This window comes from Mus caroli, chromosome 2 (genome assembly GCF_900094665.2).
Source record: "Mus caroli chromosome 2, CAROLI_EIJ_v1.1, whole genome shotgun sequence".
NCBI lineage: Eukaryota > Metazoa > Chordata > Mammalia > Rodentia > Muridae > Mus > Mus caroli.
This window is the reverse complement of record NC_034571.1, coordinates 2120032-2139662: the sequence shown is the minus strand read 5'-3', so window position 1 is coordinate 2139662 and position 19631 is coordinate 2120032. Positions and strand designations below refer to the sequence as shown.

Below are 19631 nucleotides of genomic sequence, written 5' to 3'. Positions count from 1 at the left end.
AGGCCATTAGCCCTCTGCAGGGGACCCACTTAGAAGCACTGTGGTAACCCAGTTTCACAGCATTTTAATTCAACACTCCTTTCCTGCTTTTGTTGAGTCTCTTTTGTGTTCCAGGAACTCTGGGGATGGCTTTAAAGTATTCACTCCTTTTTTCTCTACAATAACCCTGGGAGGTAGGTTTTTCTGTTCACTTCAGAAATAAGGAAATAGTAACCAAGTAAAGACACCATAGTCAGCTAATGGCAAAGCCAGGGTTCTAGCCAGAAAGGTCGGACTCCACAGTGAATGCTCATCATTGTATAAAGAAGATGGGCAAACGGCAGTGGGTAAGGAAGCAAGGGAAGTGAACAGTTCTGATCCGACATCATTGAGATGCTTCTTAGTCACCTCAGGTAGCAGGTCCAGGTATATGATAATACTTAGTGGATCCATGTATATGATAACAACACAGTAATTTTCCTGTCACACACAATAGGCCTTTAAAGGCATCAGACTTGTGAGATTATCTTACAGAGAAGGAGGGACCTGCCTGGCTTCTCCGTGCTCCTCCAATAATCTATTCCCATTCTGTAGAAAGTATAGAAGGCAGCTTAGTCTGCTGTCTCCATTTCAGAAAGGTTTTAAACTTTTTAAAGATTTGTTGTTTGTAATTATATGTATGTGTGTGGATCTGCATACGAGTGGAGGTGCTCATGGTAACCAGAAGGGGGAGGATATCAGATCCCCATGGAGCTGGATTTATAGGCAGTTATGATCCACCTGCTTTGGGTGCTGAGAACTGAACCCAGGTCCTCTGCAGGAGCCATGTATGCTCTTAACTACTGAACCATCTCTCCAGCCCTTTAACAAAAATTTCGTTAGCATATATTAATTGTGTGTAATAAATAGTCTTCATTATGACATTTCATATGTGTGCACAATATACTCAGATCACATTCATTCCTACTACCCGCCCCTTGTCTGCTCCCCTCCCTCCCTCTGGTCTCCTTCTTCACACTATTTCCCCTTCTATGGCCTTGTCACATACACAGGCATGTGTGTGCATGTGTGTGTGTGTGTGTGTGTGTGTGTGAGAGAGAGAGAGAGAGAGAGAGAGAGAGAGAGAGAGAGAGTTTAATTCGGTTTGCTTACATAAGTGTGGGTGAGGAGTTATTTAAATGGGCACTTTTCCCCACCCTCCAGCACTGTTCACTGCCTCAGGATCCTCAAGGAGGGATGACGCCTCCTGAGTTTCCCCCCCCCCCCCTCTCAGATGGAGAAAGCTAGTCTCTCCTTTTTGGAAAAAAAAACAAGCCAAATCTTTCTTGGGACTTCAGGAGAGTAGAGTTGTCCCAACTGGATCTAGTGTCAAGCTATGTCTTTGACTGGAAGAGGGTTGTTGCCCAGCCCATGGGATGGGGCAGAGCTCCAACAAGACGAGTTGGAGCTGGGCCCAGAATATTTCTAAACCTGAATGTCCAGGATTGAACATAGCACTTGGTGTTTCTTGATATTGTAGAGTAGGAGGAGACAGACAGGAAAGGGATGGAGAAGTATAGGGGAGGATTAGTGGGGATCTGGCCTGGCACCATCTCTTACTACCTGGGCAGTTAAATGCTGAACCCTTTGGGCATCCTCCATAGAATCCAGACCATATATGATAATGTATATCCTGAAGGGATTTTCATGGGATTAGTTAAGATAGTACATGTAACAGACAAGACCACCTGGCACCTAACATATCTATATGAACTCTTATTATTTTATTGGCATCCTAAAAAATTTAACATTGCCATTTTGGCGATATGGCCTTGATGGGGTTTAGATGAAGTAATGAGATTTTTATTTATGTTGCCACGACTGCTATTGCTATTTATATTTTCTGCTACTGAAAAGTTAACCTAGGCTTTCAAATGTGCTAGGCAAGCGACCTACCTCCAAACTATACCCCTGTTTTCATTATTAAAAAAAAAAATTGACACATAGTCTTTTCTGAGCTGCCCAGGCTGATCTTGAATTTGTAACCCACCTACATGATTCCAAGACTGCTTCACCAGGTAGAATAGATTTACATTCATAAAGCTCTGTCTGGTTACAAGATAGCAGGGAAGGGAAGGGAAGCTAGAGTTTGGATGTGGGGTGGGAAGGTACAGAGAGGAGAGGAGGGAGGCTATGAGAGAGGCTTGGGGTGGGAAGTAGGAAAGTATGGCTTAGATGAGATGAATTGGATTTAGGCAAGGTGAGCCAGCCATGATGAGATTTGGAGAGCTGGGTAGCTACACACTGAAGAAGTATGGCACCCAGAAGAGAAGTCAAGCTAGGGCCAAAGATTTAAAGTCATCCTTAGAAGCTCAGGAGCTGTGCCACCCAGGGTCTCCTTATCAGAAGGCCCATGGCAAGTTCTTCTGTCTTTAAGGTATACTTAAACTTCTCAGGAAGGCAGACACCAGGAAGTAACAGCCCATGCATTTGATGCAGACATCACCCAAGTCCCACATCTGTCTGTATCTGTGTGGTGCTTGTCTCCACAAGGTAAAATTGCCCAGGCAGGCAAAGGCAAATGAGTGTTCAGCTGGGAGCTGGCAGGAGGTGGAGGTTTGCCTGCAGTGGAGCCTTACCAGCTCTGTGCCCTCAAAGCGGTGCTCCTGACACACTCCTCACCCCAAAGCTTCATGTTATCCCAGGATTGTTCTTCCCTCTTGTCCAAGCCACCCAGGGTGAAGAGAGCCCTTGGGAAGGACATATGCTTTCCTAAACCTCACAACAGGCCACTCCAGACAGAACAGGGCTCTTGCTAAAGCAATCCTTGAGGAAGCTAGTCCGTGCCACTTACCAGATATTTCCAAGCCCACTCCCATTTGGGGCTTCACCTTTTTTCCTGCGGGTACCTTATAAGGAACATGCAAGCTGTTCACTGATGGCCAGAGTGCAGGAAGTGGCAAACGGTAGGATAGGAGTGAGTCCCTGTTTCACAGCAGCACGTGTGGGGCCCATTTCCAGGTCAGCATGCCCTGAGTGTTTATGTCTGGCTTAATTGGCAAGCAAATGAAGGCAATCAGCATGAGGGATATTTATTTTAAGGAATTAAGACAATTGTCTGTATAATTGTGGGGTCTAGGAAATCCAAACTCTGCAGAGAGACCCAGGGAACTAGAATCTTAAGACAGACGCTCTTGCTTTTTGCCCCCAATTGATCCCTTCAACTGATGGATAAGGCCCACCCATGTGATGTAATTAATTCAAAGTCTACTAATATTATCTAAGAAATACTTTCACCATAACATAGGAATTAGCATTTGTTCAAATATTGGGGTACCCTATCCCAGCCAACTTGACATGTAAAATTAACCATCGTATCCCTGAACATTGACTGAGACTCCATCTCTCTGTAAGCTCTCAAATACATTAACTCTGCTTGGCAATGGGAATTGGGAAGTAGTCCAAGAAACTATGGTTGGGGGGTACACCAGATATCACCAAGCCCAGTTTGACCAATTGGCAAAACCAGAGAAAGGAAACACGTCTGAAACACACACACACACACACACACACACACACACACCAGCATGAGAACCTGAGTCCAAGCCCTCAAACTTGACACATCTCTGTCAAGGCTTTACCTGCCTATAACCCCATAACACTAGGAAAGTGAAGATAGATACAGCCCAGAGCTCGCTGACTAGTTAGTCTAGTGGAGTTGGTAAGACCCAGGTCCAATGAGAGACATTTCAAAAAATAAGGTAGGAAGTAAAGAAGACAGCCTCGTTGGCTTCTGGCTTCCGTATACATTCTCACATGCTCATGCACGTACACACAGTGATTGTTCTAGCTATGGAGGAGTTAGCTTGCCTAATACCAATGAGTGGTGTGAACAAATAGGATTTAACTGCTTATAAATAGTAGGCCCTGATTTGAAGCTGGATTTGGAAACTGTTGGCCTTGAAAGATTATCAGATAATCATGGAAATATAAAATGATCATGGAAAAGCAATAGGTTCCAAAATAGAAGAGAGTCAGAAGTGAAATATCAGGAATATCGGATAAGAAATAGAGGAACATTCTAACATAAATGAGAAATACTGGGACATTCATTAAACCCTGCAGCTTTTGTTAGGACTTACGGTCACACAGAGGTACTTCCCTCTTGCCCAACAGAGAAAAGAGAAGCCCCACCAAGCCCCTAATGACCTAAAGAATCCTCCAACACTGAGAAACGTTCCCCTTGTCAAACACAGTAGATTAAACTCTGAAGACTGCTTAACAGGACCACTGAGTCACCTGCTGTCAGCTAGATTCTGACCCATACACAGCACAGCTGACAACTGTGGAAAGTGAGCAAAAAAACCCAAAAAAAGCCCTTAAATAACTCAGAGTTAGCATTGTCCTTATATCTTGGCCTGTGATGACCTGCCCAGGAGGCATGAGAAACCGTGCATAGGCAGCAGGCCAAGGCTCAGGGAGTTGGGGACCAGGCTACTGACAAGCATGCAGCAGCCAAGTCTTTGAGTCACTCCAGTTCACACTTCCCCAAGCCATTTGTTTGGAACCAGCTCTGGCCCACAGCAGTACTCAGCACAGCTCCTATCATTTTGGCCCAGTTGTTTCCAAGAAAGAGATGGCCACTGATTTGTTGGAATTAACATCACTTTCTGAGACCAGAAATGTTAAAAGTAGTACAGGAGGATGCGGATGGAAATATCTTAGCTTATCAAGTGCTTCTTGCTCAAGTGTGAGGACCTGCCAGGCATAGTGGTATATGCCTGAAATCTCACTGCTCCAGAAAGAGACAGGGAGATCTCTGGGGCTTGGTTCACCAGCCTGTGCACCCTAATTGATAAGCCCAAGAACCAAGTAAGAGACCTTGTCTTTCAAAAAAACAAAACCAAAAAAGGTCTCCTAAGGAATTCTACTCAAGGTTAACCTCTGGCCTCCACATACATGCATGTGCATGTGCACACACACACACACACAAACACACACACACACATGATGCACTGGAGCTCTAGAAGAATGGAAGCTTTGTTAAGAAGCCTTGAGGACACAGAACCTGCCACTCGCCTTTTGCATTTGCTCTCTCACAGATGCTGTTTCTGTTTCGCTGATGTGTGCCTGGGGAAGGGAGGCAACTGGGAGGTGCTCAAAGTAGAAACTTGGTTCATTTCAGTTCATCTCTGAGCATCCTTTGAGCCCTTCTGGGAAGAGAGGGGAGATACATGTGGGGATGCAGGAGGAGGCAGCTTTGAGCTGGGATATTAGCCTGGCACAGACTCAGTCAAGTTTCTGGACTACAAACAGTACTATAAGGAAAGAAAGGCTGGGCAGGATGAGACTTGGTCTCCGCAACCCCAGAGCTTATTCCTTTCGTGTCTTATGACCATTGACAATGGCATTCTGCAGTGGCGGACCTGTTTTACGTCCAAGGCAGTCCAGGGCAGTCCAGACCGGGGGTGGGGGCATGTAAAAAGTTTTCTCCTATGGCAGGTACTATCTGGTGGGCAAGAGCGGTTCAGGATTCTGAAGTCCGCCTTGCAACTTTCTCAAGATCCAATAATTTCTTTCATTGACATCAAAGACCAACCTAGAGTAGAATAGTTTAGGAAGAAAAATAAAAGGGTCAAGCTTAGGCTTAGGGCCAAAGGAAGTTTTCCATGACTTGGAGGAAAAAAAAAAATCAACTCACGGGTATAGAAGACAGTATTGGTGTGAGAAAAGGGTCATGTGGTGAAGGATGGTCTGTGTTGTGTGTGACATTAGAGAATTCCTGTCACCTCTGCAGGACATTGTAAGCAGAGTGAGATGCAAGGTGAAGAAAGGTGGGAGGGAGCTGAGGAGAAAGCTTGGAACTAACCAAGAGCTCTAGTGAAGACCACCTATGACCATGCATAGAGTGGGCATGGAACTTTCTAGAACATGGGCCAAGCTGAGCTAAAGTTACTGGAGGTGGCAGTGTGTGGGGGCCTTGCCTAAAAAAGACACCGGAAGCCAGGCCCAGCTAAGGTGCAAATGTCAGAGCTGAGAGAAGAAGCCCTGAAAGGAGGGAAGAGTGACTCCAAGGGACATGAACTCAGGTTCCCAAGCTGCCATGGACTCTAATGTTGCAGGGACACAGCTCAAAGAGGAAAACCATGAGACAGGTAGGGAGGGACCAATAGGGCATTTCAGAATCCTGGAAAGGTGGTAGAAGGCAGAAGGCACTATAGGACTTGGGCTTTGGACATGCATGGGCTTAAGGACAATTCATCTAAACAGCCTAGAAGGGCAGCAGCCAGCAACCCTCCCTCAGCCTCAACTTCCCTGGAGGTGGCATGCAGCTTCCAGAGGAAGCATTGTGGGGCTCTGTGACCAAGCCTAAGAAGCCTCTCTGAAAACGTCTCTTTGCCTGTTTTTCAGGATTGCTGGTGACACAGCCCTTAGCAAAAACATTCACGAATCTGTCAGTGCCCAGATCCGGAAGAATTTTGCAAAGAGCAAATGGAGAGTAAGTCCTTGGTGTGCCTACTTCATGTTTGCCAAATTCTCAGGGAGCTTAAATCACTCTGGAGAAAGTGATTCTCCAATTTGTGCATGTTGTGTTTCTAAGGGACCCATGGGGGCTGGGTGAAGGGAACCCATGGGGGCTGGGTGGGGACTGGGAATCCCCAGGACATCACTTGATGAGTTTTGCTAATTTTAACTTATTCTTCTAAACATTTTTTTTATTATTTTGTTGTATATGTGTGGGTGTTTTGCCTGCATGTTATGTCTGTGCATCAACAGTGTGAACTACCATGCAGGTACTCCTAACCACTGAGCCATCTCTCCCTAAATTTAACTGATTCTTGATGAAGACACAGATAGAATATCACAGTGTAGGAAGGGTAAAGTGTTTCCTATCAGTGACTCAAAGAGAGCAACTTCGTGGGATCCTTACTTGTTTGTTATCCCTTAAACAGCACAGTTCTCCTATCTCCCTTATTTTGCTGGGACCTGGAATAATCACCTTTAGTAAAGTGATAAAGAAAAGGACACACAAAACCAGGGCTGAGCTCATCAATATTTCATAGAGTTTGTTGTTGTTGTTGTTGTTGTTGTTGTTGTTTTAAAGGTGAATTTAAACCATCAAAATTTTAGGATCATTTACTGATTGCCTAAATTCTGTATTCTACTCAGCATCAGTAATTAAAAGCTGGCTGGCTTGCTGTGAGTACCAACAGAAACAAAATTAGTTCTATTGAGCCAAGCACAATAGTACACACCTTTAAACCCAGCACTCAGGGGAGAGAGAAAGGCTGATCTCTGTGAGTTTGGCCAGCCTGGCCTACATAGTAAATTCCAGGTCAGCTAGAACTGAACAATGAGACACTGATTCAAAGAGAAAAAATAAAATAAAATTCCCTTAATTTACTTTCTTGCCAGAAGTAATGCCATTACTTAGGGCAATTATATATAGCATCAATTATAGTCAGCCCTGGTGATGTAGGCCTGTAGTTCCAGGTACTCAGGAAGCTGAGGCAGGAGGATTACAAATTCAAATAAAAGCATCACATAATTCAAAAGTAAAAAGAAAGTTGGTAGACTATTTGCTTAGCATATGCCCAGCTCTAAATTCAGGCCCTAGTACTGCCAAAAATGAAAAGAAGAGAAGGCACCACTGAATAGTGGTGGGGCACACTTTTAATCCCAGCACTTGGGAGGCAGAAGCAGACAGATCTCTGAGTTCGAGGCCAGCCTGGTCTACAGAGCAAGTTCTAGGACAACCAGAGATACACAAAGAAACCCTGTTTCAAAAAAAAAAAACAAAAACAAAAACAAAAAAAAACAAATAAACAAACAAAAACAAGATACCAATTACAGAAAAATAGACTCTATTTTTAAATATCCCATATTATGATATAGTATTATATATGCTTTTGATTCTAAAAGTCCCTTTGTGCAAATTACTTAGAATATTGTTGTGAAGTTGTTCCAAAAGTTTATGCCAGAAGCAAGTGAATTTTTAACCTCCAAAATGTATTTTGATAGGTAAAAGATTTAAGTAAATGTTGCACATTTGAAAAGAATGACAGACATTTTCTTTCTAACGTGTCCTGAGAGTGTCTGAGGTACTTTGCAGTGCTTCTGGTTTCTGGATAAGTGAAAGCAGGCAATATTGGCATGTTTTCCAGCTAGCTGAAATAATTTGCTCTCCTCCCCCTCTCCACCTTTTTGACCTTCTCCCTACATTTCAGCAAGCGTTTAACGCCACGGCCGTCGTGAGACATATGCGGAGGCTCCAGCTCGGCAGCAGCCTGGACAGTTCAAATGCAAGTGTCTCAAGCAACCTCAGTTTGGCCAGCCAAAAAGATTGTGCGTATGTAGCAAAACCGCCATTCTTCAGCGGGCTTTTGAGATGAGTCCGGGTTGGGCAGGAGAGAGCTGAGCACGGACGGTTTGGCACGCCACATTCTAACACATCTAACCCATCTACCCAAGTCTCCCTTAGAAGACCATCAACATTCAGTTCCCACACTAGGTGATCTCATTCCCATTTGTAGATAAGAAAGCCATGGCACAAGAAGCACACAACCAAAGATACGGCCAGGGCACTTCTCGGTCTGTCTCCTTCCTCTGATTTGCCTCATCGCTCAGTCACGCTCTGGACTGCATGGTATGGACTGGAGAATATGGTAGAGTCCTCATGGCCTGGTTGCACTGATTTCCACAGTCTGCATTTTGTTATTGTTGTTGTTTTATGAGAATGATGGGTATTTGAACTTATTTATGTGCACCAAAGTGGCTTTCCAATAAAAGCAATAAGGATGCTTTTGTATCACCCTTCCACATTGCAAAGGATCTGACATCCTAGAAGGCTCTTGTAATTCTCTCCACTCCCCATCTTCATCTCCCACTAGACCATGTTGGTGATTCTTCTCGACTTCAAAACCATTGCCTTGAAGGTTCCCATCAGCGCCCCCCACCCCCACCCAACCATTGGGCATCATACACCTTCCTATTTGGCTTAGTGAAAGGGTTCCTTCCCTTCTGTGCTGAAGAGCTAGCTATCCCATGGCTGAATAAAGTAGCAAAACACCAGTAATCCCAACACTCTGAAGGTGACAGGTTCCAAGTTCAAGGCCAGCCTGGGCAAACAGTAAAACCATCTCAGAAATATAAGCTTAGGATGTCACTTGGTGGTAGAGCATTTACCTAGTATGAAACAAAGTTAAGAAGGGTCAGGGTTTGATCCCCATCCTCTTCTTCCTCCTCCCCCTCTCCTTCCTCCTCTCCCCCCCCCCAAAAGGGGCTTTTCAAATCCTGTTATCCATTCTTAACTCATACACAGTTCTTAAATTTTTCAAGGCATCACCAAGAGCTTCTCTGACACATTGCACACCTCTGGACCACTTACACTTGTTAGCCCAGACCTTTGTCATCACCCTTGGCCAAAAGAGATGCCACAGCTGACTATTCATGTCTTTAAAGGTTCATACAGTGGCATCCACAGTGACTTTTATTTTAAAACTTTATTTTATGGTTCTCTCAATGTCCAAGTATACAAAGTGGTATACCTTCCAAAGCTGTACAATAGCTGATGTACAATACAGTGGCTTTGTGAGTCAGTCTTCTGTGAGCCTGACAAACCCCCTGAGAGACATCTTACAGGAGAAAAGTGAACCATCGGCTCACAGTTTCAGTTCTTGCTGTCCAGAGTTGCCTCGTGGCAGCCAGGAAAGAGCAGGGCAGAGATCTAGGAGAATGGTATGTCCTTTGATGACCTACTTCCCTAAGCTAGGTCCCGCATCCCACAAGGCAGCTCGATTTTGAATTTATTGGTGGACTCATCCTCTGGTGAATGTAGTATTCATGATCTACTTGCCACACAACTACAGGCCCAAACTGTATAGCGTGATCCTGGAGAGACTTTATAGAAGTCATGAACGTCCTCATTTCAGAGACCTGTGATACAAAATGCTTCCTGGAATATGAATTTGGACCTGAAGGCAGAACAGACTTTTTTTTTTCATTCTAAAATTGACTATTTCATAGAGCTGTGTAAGAAATGATCTGTTGTTCTTAGCTGGTAGAGTGCTTTGTCATCCACTGTCATCCACTGATCTGAGAACCATGTAAAACAGTGAGTGCCTACCCAGCACAGGGAGTGGAGACAAGCAGGTCCTAGGGCTTGCTGGCCAGCCTAACTGAGTGGCTGAAGATCTCTATCTGAGATTAACCTCTGGCCCGTACATACATGTACACATATGTGTTCCCTACATACTCATAAGCATGACACATATATACATAAATTAAAATAATGAAAAAATTAAAGAAATGAACAATCTAATAATGATGCTATATAATCCACACCCATCTTAGTGCCTAGTATATAGATAGTGGTATGCTAGCTATCCTAGTGTATAGCAAAGAGTATATAGAAAGTGCTCAATAAATGGGACCTCCGATATCATGTGGCATGATGGACATGCTACATCGTCTTCAAATATGAAGCAATTATAATTATAAAGAAAAAAGGACCCAAAAGTTGGACCAGAGAATAAAACAATTCAACCCATGGTAGAGATTTTCCTATAATAAGAATAACGAAAGTTCAGCATCTGGTTGTATAGCTCAGGAATGGAGGGTAGAGGGTAGAGGCCCCGCCTAGCAATTAGATATGTTGAATCCCTAGAGGCCAGCACATTTGAGCCTCTTTCTGGGAAGGGGAGTGTGAATTTAATTCTCATCTGCTGTCCCTGGCAGGTCTGGCACCTTCCACGCTCTGTAGTTTCCTTTCTTCTTCGTCGGGGGTCGCAGGAGTCGGAGCTGAGAGGAGACCCAGGCCCACCACTGTGACAACAGGGCACACTGGAAGCAAGTGACCCGGCTCTGGAGGTGGAACCCAGGGGGCGGGGCCGGGGAAGGAGAAGCCCCTGGCCGGAGCAGCTCCTGCATCAGAAACCCCACCCACCCTGCATGGTGCACCTGCATAGGACTGGAAGACAGAAGTTTTTTTATGGCCATATTTTATACTGCAATTCTGATGTGTTCATTTCTCACAAACTGTACTGACTGACTCAAGGGGAGCTGGCGTCACGGGATCTGGTGCTGTATATACGAATCTTGCAAAGCTCTAACTGAATGGACCTTCTTGCTCCCCTCCCCCAACTCCACCACTTCCGCTCTCTCAGTGTAGGCAGCCGTCTAGGGTGTAATTTTTTCATGAAAAAAAAAATCAAGGTTTCAACTGGATTATTTAAATATTGGTACATGTTGTGCATTAGGAATTATTTTTTTTTTCTTTTGAGGTGTGTCTTCTTGATCTCTGTTAGTTACATGACCTCTATCATTTGCTCTTTAATAGTAGTTTTACGTTAACCTTTAAGAGATTTTTTTCCCCCTCCCAGAAGGGTTAAAGGGTATTTTTTACGAATTCTAAGAGGATCAAGAGTCTGTGTCCACTTCTAAGAGTGCACTTGTTACTTGTGTTCCTTTGCTCCCAGTCCCTTCTTCCAGAGGTCACCCCAGCAGCTGCGCGGGGCTGGCTTCTCACCGGGTGGCTTTTGGCAGGGAACCAGCAGAAACCGTACAGGCAGCTTCCCCTGAGAACTGCTTACCAACCACGGAAGATAGAGGCTTGTTTCCTCCACTCTGAACTTCAGGCTCCACATTACAGGTGAACTGCACTCCAGGAACGGGGTTCCCCACAGTGCCAAGATTTAGGAGCCTCCCTTGAAGAAGGGACGGACTGCCATCTTGTTTTTTAAATGAACCACACGCAGCCCTCAATTCTCATGGGGGATGATGGATGAAACTCTGTTCTCAGCTATGCACTTTTAAAACGAATCTCTTTATCTATTTTAATTTTTTAAAATTCATTTCTAATAGTACCCTTCAAATGGCCTATACCACACACTTTTCCCCCAACATTTTTACCCTGTTCTCTCATGAGCATTACCCGAGAGAGGAGACAGAAATGACCTTGAAGAAGAAACCTTTTATTTTAGGTGGAAAGGAAAATCACATCAAATGAGCAGAATTCTGCCCATCCCAGAGATGGCTAACTCAGCAAGACCCAGCTGGTTGGTGCACAAGCCTTCCCTTACATCAGAGGAATCTAAAACTGACAGTACCTGTGGTAGTCAGGCTATTGTGCATCCTGGTTTAACAGGGACTGAAGGATTTTCCAGGAAGTGGAACTTGAAGGCTAAAGTCAGGAATGTACATGTCATTGACCCGCATGCACAGAGGGTAGATATGGAGGAAGAGCAGGCCCAAGCATAGTCCAGGGCAAACATTCTCCATGGAGGCTCTTGGAGACCAAGGCAGGTCGTTCAAAGGCAGTTTTGCTAACAGTTCCCTTCAGCTCTCATGTCTGTCTAAAGCCTGAGCCTCATCTGCAGTCAGCTGTAGCCTGCCAAGATGGACTGTGACAGGTCTCCCTCATGACTCAGGGGCTGTCATCTCAGGCTGTCATCCTCATGCCCTTTTTATGTACTTGCCAACCATAGAAATTCCTGCTGGACAAGTAAGTCATTCTTGTCACCCCTATACTTTGCTCCCAGCCCTCTCCCATGCGTGTACACACACACACACACACACACACACACACACACACACACACACACACATACACAAACTGTCACCAGACAGGCAGCTCTGCAAAGGACACTGTATAAGATATATAAGAGTGATTTCAAACTCATTAGACATCTGGTCTACCTTGTTCTCATGTGTATCAAATAAATATAGGCCAGGTAAAGAGTAAGCCCTAGTACAGGTACCTTGCAATCAACCATGCTTGGTTCAACCTTGACACATCAGGTCTCCATGTACTTGTATAAGGCAGTGATGGCTAGTGCCAGCCCAGTAGTAGGCAAGATTGAGCATGCCGTCAGGAAGCCCATGCATGACATCATTTCCTACTGCTTTAAGAAGGGTGAAAATAAATGCCACTGGAAAGAGTCTTCTAAGAGTCATCGTGGTAGAAAGCTAAAAGTTTCACTTCCTCTTGATAGTATTATAAAATAATATATGAGAACACAGAATGGACTTAGTCTTAAGACCTGGAAATGGGGGTGACAAAGTCTTAGCTCCCCCACTCTTCTCAGATTCTAGTGATGTAAGGGGAGAAGTGCAGGACCAGTGTAATGAATGAACATACCAGCGTGCTTGGCAGTACCGTGTAGCCATACAGGCCCCATCTCAGACTGGGTTGCTAACACCAGGCTCTCCCCACACCTCCACTATATTGCCTTTTCACATTTGCTAGGCAAGCGGACATGCATATCCTCACTTGGTTATGAAATATTGAAATACTTCCAGGAGAGTCTCTCTGCTTCCTGCCTGTCCTTCCTCCAAGGTCCTGCCCTTTACCTATACTTGAGGCAGAAAGAGCAGCTAATTCTCATCCAAAACAAACCGTGAGTGGAAGCTCTCACTACGTCTCCACAGAGCCAACAGCTTCTCATTCTAAATCAAGGGATCCCTAGGGTTTGGAGCTTCATGTTGGGGTTAGGAAGTGACAGAGGCAGTGAGAGGCTAGAGGGGCAGGGAATGCCACAGAATCCCTGAGGGCATGGAGACTAGAGTTACTGAGATAACAATCCCAGTGTTGTAGGTAGCCTTTGTAACAAGCCCCAGCAAGGTTTTACCCCTTCCCACTGCCTCTAACCTAAAAGAGACTCTGACTCCAAAAGATCAACTGACATTCATATTTCTGTGTGAAAGAAAAGGACAATGGAGAAGGTATTTCAACAAACCAAAAGGTATGGATTCCTGCCCTCCACCTTGATTCTGGGTCACTTCTCAAACACTACCTTGAGGCTCCAGCTGTACCACTTTGATTGTGCCAGATATCATTGAAGATTCCTCCTTTAAAAAAAAAATAGCCAAGCCGGGCGTGGTGGCGCACGCCTTTAATCCCAGCACTCGGGAGGCAGAGGCAGGCGGATTTCTGAGTTCAAGGCCAGCCTGGTCTACAAAGTGAGTGCCAGGACAGCCAGGGCTACACAGAGAAACCCTGTCTCGAAAAACAAACAAACAAAAAAAAAATAGCCACCTCCACTTGCACACCAACTGGTAATCTAGAGATGATACCTCTCTTTAGGTATCTCTAAGTGTGGTATCTGGAAACACAGGAGTTGGCTCAGTGAATCCCAGATTCTGTTTACCTATTTATGCTTTTTGTTTCTATACTTCAGTACTGGATAGCTTGTCGATCCAAGTACAACATGGACACAGGAGGTGAAACCAGTTGGTCCTCTCAAGAGTTTTGACCCCCTCCTATAGGATGCAAAACTTGATATGGTCAGAGTTCCTGGGTGTGATGATTTTTAGCATGTTTAAACATGTCTAAAGAGCAGGACCCTGTCTCAAAAAAACAAAACAAAAAAGAACAGGAAAAGCCCACTCAGTGGAAATGACTATGGATTTTAGAGCTTTAGGCTACTCAGAACTGTAACCAAAGCTGACTTTTCACACTGAGGAGACCAAACAGGTGCCACCAGTCCAGGCTGCAGGCAGGAAGCTTAGGTGCAGAACCTCTCTGCCTTGGAGGATTTGTGAAAATGCTGTGCTGGGTTTTTCTGGGCCATGAGGAATGAAAGTGAAGATGGGTGAAGGACAGCCCCTTCCATGTCTTATAACCAGAAATCACATTCCCCAGGGTTGCATAACCACTTGCTTCCAGCAAGTGAGATGCGGGCCCCCCTTGCATGTCCTCCAAAACCAGTGCTGGGTCCCCATCCCTTCTCACACTCTGACAATTTCCCTTTCCCTTAACCACATTCCAGACCAAACACTGTTCAGTTTGTTTCCAAAATTAAAAACCAATGTATATATCTGTATGTACTCCACTGCTCTGTAGGGGGTTTCCTGGTCCTAGGGTGGGGCTGCAGGCAGAAAAGGTATTCCAATCCTTCGGTTTTCAGAATTGAACGTTTTGAGGTGATTTGCTTGGTTGGTTGGTTTTTTTGTTTTGTTTTTCAAGCTAAGCTGGGAAAGTAGATTTTGAAAGGCAAACTTACTTCCTGGTGACTCCACAAACGTTTCTGTGCGGGAAACTTAGTTTGAAATTTTCAACTCTGGGAGGTAGGCAAGTCTAAAAGAGAAGGAAGAAGAGGAAAGGCCACATCCCATCTACCAGGTCCCTTCTTGGTGGTCTCAATGCATGAACGTCTGTCTGCAGCTCTGGTGTGTGCACAGGAGCCTAGCCCCACTGTGAAGACAGCCCTGCATGCTGGCCACAGCCTGGCCTGCCTTCTCCCAGCAGAATCTTCATAATCATCAGGGAGGCCTTAGCCCTGCGCAGACTTCCCTGTGAACTCCAGTGGGAGCAGCTCAGCTTGTGGCTTTATGAGTTCTACTTCTGCAAACCCAAAGGCTGTGCATTTGGAAGCCAAATATTCAGTTCAGCATGTGGCTGCCAAGTCTGGTTTTGTGGACAAAGCAAACTGTGCAATGGCTTCTCTGTGTCTGTATTTTTCTAAGCCAAAGGGACGAACTATTGCATTGACATCCTGCCCCCCCCCCCCCCGTACTAAAGCTGCTTCTGCATTCTCCATGACCATTCTTAACCTTTTTTGTCTCTGGGGGGGATTTGTCATATAATTACTATGTCCTCTGATGTTTTACCAAACTATGTTGCTTATAGGTGATTTTATTTTCCTTATGGATGGGAAAAACAGAAAATGAGAGACATCTTTGAGACTTTAGTCAAAGACATCACTCAAAAGTTCCAAACACTAGTTAACTTGCTTCTCAATAGGAAAAAAAAATCTTAGTTTGGATAGACGATGATTCTGAGGCCCTCCTGAATAACCCTGCACTTTGGAAGACAACACCCTGGGGCAGAGCTGGCAGTCAGGCTACAAAAGAGGGGGTCGGGGGTGAGGAAGGGACTAGAACATCATCTCGGATGTTTGTCCCACACTACAGAAGCTGCAGCTCTTCTTGACAGACACTTGGCCATTTCAGGGCAATGTAAGACTCTGTCCGGTGTTATAGCAGCATCTTCAGTTTGAATGACAGGCCTGCATGTTTCAGAGAACATTTATCTTAGCCCACATTTGGGTGAGAAGACACCAAAGGTATATTCTGCCCAGAATATTGGAATAATGTCTAAATTGGCTTCTGTAGCTATTTATACATGATATAATTTGTCTCCATTCAGCTCTCTCCCAATGATGGGCATGTTTTCCCAACAGTTTCCATCAAGTCCAGGATTGGCCCACTCATTATTACCAGGCTTGCGATTGGTTTGGTTTTGGTTTTTGGGTTTTGGGTTTTGGGTTTTTTTTTAATTATTATTAAAAACATGCTTATCCAAAATATAAAAAATAAAGTAAAAAAAAAAAAGTAAAAGAAGGGAAACTGTGCATTTATCCCATGCATGTAGTAAACTCTGCAAGAAGTTTAACCCCCATAAGTTTGCGGCACTGCAAAATTGTTCATGGGTCTATGTAGCAAATGATTCTCTGCCTTGACAATCATGTATACATATCGATTTCTATCATAATGATAATGAGATTGATGACTTCTTGTTTTCCTCCAATAAAGAGAATTAATCACCTTTGGATGTGGGTTGTCTGTTTCCTATCATGAGTAGGATATTGCATTTGAACATATCTCTCTCTCTCTCTCATCACACACATACATTTGGAGTTATTTATTTGTTTGTTGATTGATTGGCAGTGGTGTGGATGGAACTTAGGGTCTTGCACACATTAAGCAACCCCTGTATATCTGAGTTTTGTCTCCAGGTCTTGATGTTTAAGGGAAAGAGTCGGGGTTGAGAGGTGAGATTATTACCTAGATGTTTCCCATCACCTGCCCAACAAGCAATTGGAAGGAAGTGATCATGGGGTGGAAGGATGGGTTGCCAGGTCCAATGCTAGCTAGACAAGAAAGCTCTGCTCTTTTTCTTGTTGCTGCAGAAGCTGGCTGGAGAGGTACCCAGAAACTTAGAACATATCAATTATGTGATCATAAAATCTTTGGTAGAAAAGTCGAAGTTGACTTCTAGAAAGTCTTTCTACGTGGAGGGTGGCTTGGCAATCTACCCATATTCTTTTTACATCCTCTACCTAGCTTGTAGTTACCAATGCCCAAAGGAAATTTTTGGTCCCAATAGAAGGTTGGCTAATGGCTATTTTATTGGGAGGGAGGGTGTCTTTGTTTTTTAGAAAAGGGTATGAAGAGAAAAATGATTTCATGTCCATCACATATAATGTGGCAATCAGATATGACATCAGACAAGTCATCTAATCCAGCAGTTCTTGACCAGCAGTTCAAAATCTCTTTGGAGACTGAATGACAGTTATGAAGTAGCAACAAAGTAATTGTACAGGTAGGGTCACCACAACAGGAGGAACTGTACAAATGGGTCTCAGCATTAGGAGGGTTGAGAACCACTACTCTAATCCAAATAGTAAGTGGTCGTGTAGAGAGGGAGAACAATGAATTGAGTCCATGGTATAATGATATAGAATTATGGGACTGGAGAGAAGGTTAAGAGGCAGGCTCTTCTTGCCACTTTTGCAGAGGACCCAGTTTTGTTCTCAACACCCATGTGACAGTGCAAGGCCATCTATTCTAATTCCAAGGGACCCAACACCCTTGTCTGACTTCTGCATGCACATGGTACACAAACATACCTGCAAGCAAAAACACTGTGCACATAAAATAAATCCCTAATTAAAAGAAATGCACAATTAAATTGCCCTGCACAGCCATGAGGGTACCATGACCCTTAGTGTGAATAAAGCTGTAAGAGAAGACAGAGTGCACTATTGTGTGGCCCTTTCAAGTTTGTTTCTGCTTACTTTAGCCCTGAGGAAAAGACACATACATGCAAAGTGGCCTTCGTGAGTGACTAGGTAATGAGACAGTTAAGAAAAGCTTTATGGGACAAGAGAAATTTGGTGTTCTGTTTTTTACTGGTGTCATTGTTTTTGTTTCTTTGGTTATTGTTGGTTAATACAGGATCTTACTATATAGCCCTCAATGTCCTGGAATTTGCTCTGTAAACTAGGCTGGCCTCAGACTCAGATATCCACATACCTCTACAACCTGAATTAAAGGCATGAAAAGTATACTATTTCTTAAGGATTTTTAAAACACTACACTTATTTACTATGTATTTGTGTGGCACACACATTCATGTGCATGCACAAAGCCATGTCATGTGTCATGTGTGGAGGTCAACAAAAATCTTGCAGCAGCCCCTTCACTCCCATCACATGGGTGTGGGGCATCAAGCTGTCATGTCAAATACAGAATTAGCCATAAATAGCTATGAAAGGGGTTAAAGATTAACCATGATAATTTGGGCCCTGAAACATTCCAACTCTTCCCAATCACCAGATATCAGTCAACGGGACTTTGTAGAATTTCTAGCATGGATAGATTCACCTGTTTTGCCCCTGAGAACTTCAGTTCACAGATACTTGCAAAACTTTTGGGGGAACCAAGAATTGCAGTGGCAAGCATGAGACAGAGAGACAGAGACAGAGAGAGACAGAGACAGAATTGGAAAGAGACAGAGACAGAGAGAGGCTGAACTGGAAAGAGAGACAGAGACATAGAGAGAGACTGAGAAAAAAGACAGATAGAGAGAGAAACAGACAGAGAGAGGGAGCTAGAGGAGAGGGAAGATCAATGAATCACGAAGTGGCATCCAACAGAAAGAAGGGGAGACTATTTCCAGTCTTTCCAGTGCACATGCCTTGACTTGAGACAAGGTGCTGGCTTCAGTAGCCCTAGCAGACCTGGGTGCATTTAGGCTATAGGTGAGCTGTGGGCCAATAGGAACTCTTACCAGATTTGCACAGTTGGAAACAACTCCAAATCTAGCCCAGTTCTGGGGCAGAGTTGGGGTGGAGGTCACCTAGTATCTTTTGTTCAAGATGTGAGAGTTGAAGAGGCCATTAGCCTTCACAAGGCTATCACCAGGGCCTTGGTACACAGAAAAACATTTCATGGCTCCCATCTGGAGTCATACTAAATAGCCAGGCCTCCTTGTCTCACTTCACTGACACAAAACCCAAGGAGGCTAGGCTTCCACTCAGGTCTATAGGGAGCTTTGAGATCAGACAAAGGAGCCCTCAGAACCCACAATCTTATCTGACTTATTTCCTTCCTAGGTCCCTCTCAGCACTCTGTGGATAAATCCTATCCCTAACTGGCATTTTTGAGCACCTACTATATTCAAAGGTCTCTTTCTGTTGCCAGCGCTAGCCTGCATTCGGTTCAGAATAATCCCTATCTTTACAAAAATCAGATGTGTGTGCTTACAGGTCGTGACAGCTGGGCTGGACTATTAGTGTTCCCTAATATAAAGAGGGCATGCGGTCACTGGACTCTCACCTGATTATCCAACAGCTTGTCATAGACAGCTGGGTGTTTTTCTAACCTAATTGTGTGTGGCTTTGGGTTTGGGGAGGAGCTCGACTCTCCTAAGAAGAACTGCCTGGGTATGAGTTCCTCTTCTTAAGGTGGCTGCATGGGCAACTCAAACCCCACTCCTTCCAGGGAAAATTCATGGACCAGGAAAAAGCACTCTCTAATCCACAGGCCTGCTCATCTTCCATCTCTTTGCTTCTTCCTCCTGCCCTTAGCCTGCCTGCCTGTTTTCCCTCCCTCCCTTCCTCCCTCCCTCCCTCCCTCCCTCCCTCCCTTCCCTTCTTTTCTTCCTTCCC

The 19631-nt window shown here is 44.5% G+C and overlaps 1 protein-coding gene across 3 annotated transcripts in view; it reads left to right on the top strand.

The window, feature by feature from the left end:
- Camk1d (calcium/calmodulin dependent protein kinase ID) overlaps positions 1–12475 on the top strand; it is a 395379-nt gene extending 382904 nt beyond the window's left edge. Inside the window, exons 9-11 of one of the 3 annotated variants that reach the window (XM_021150944.2) lie at positions 6370–6457; positions 8187–8261; positions 10696–12475. In XM_021150944.2, the coding sequence (XP_021006603.1) occupies positions 6370–6457; positions 8187–8261; positions 10696–10788 (256 nt within the window). In that variant the 3' untranslated portion in view covers positions 10789–12475. Of the gene's footprint in view, positions 1–6369; positions 6458–8186; positions 8309–10695 lie in introns of all 3 variants that reach the window. The other 2 variants (XM_021150928.1, XM_029473783.1) reach the window with 2 other exon arrangements.
- Positions 12476–19631: the final 7156 nt, after the last annotated feature.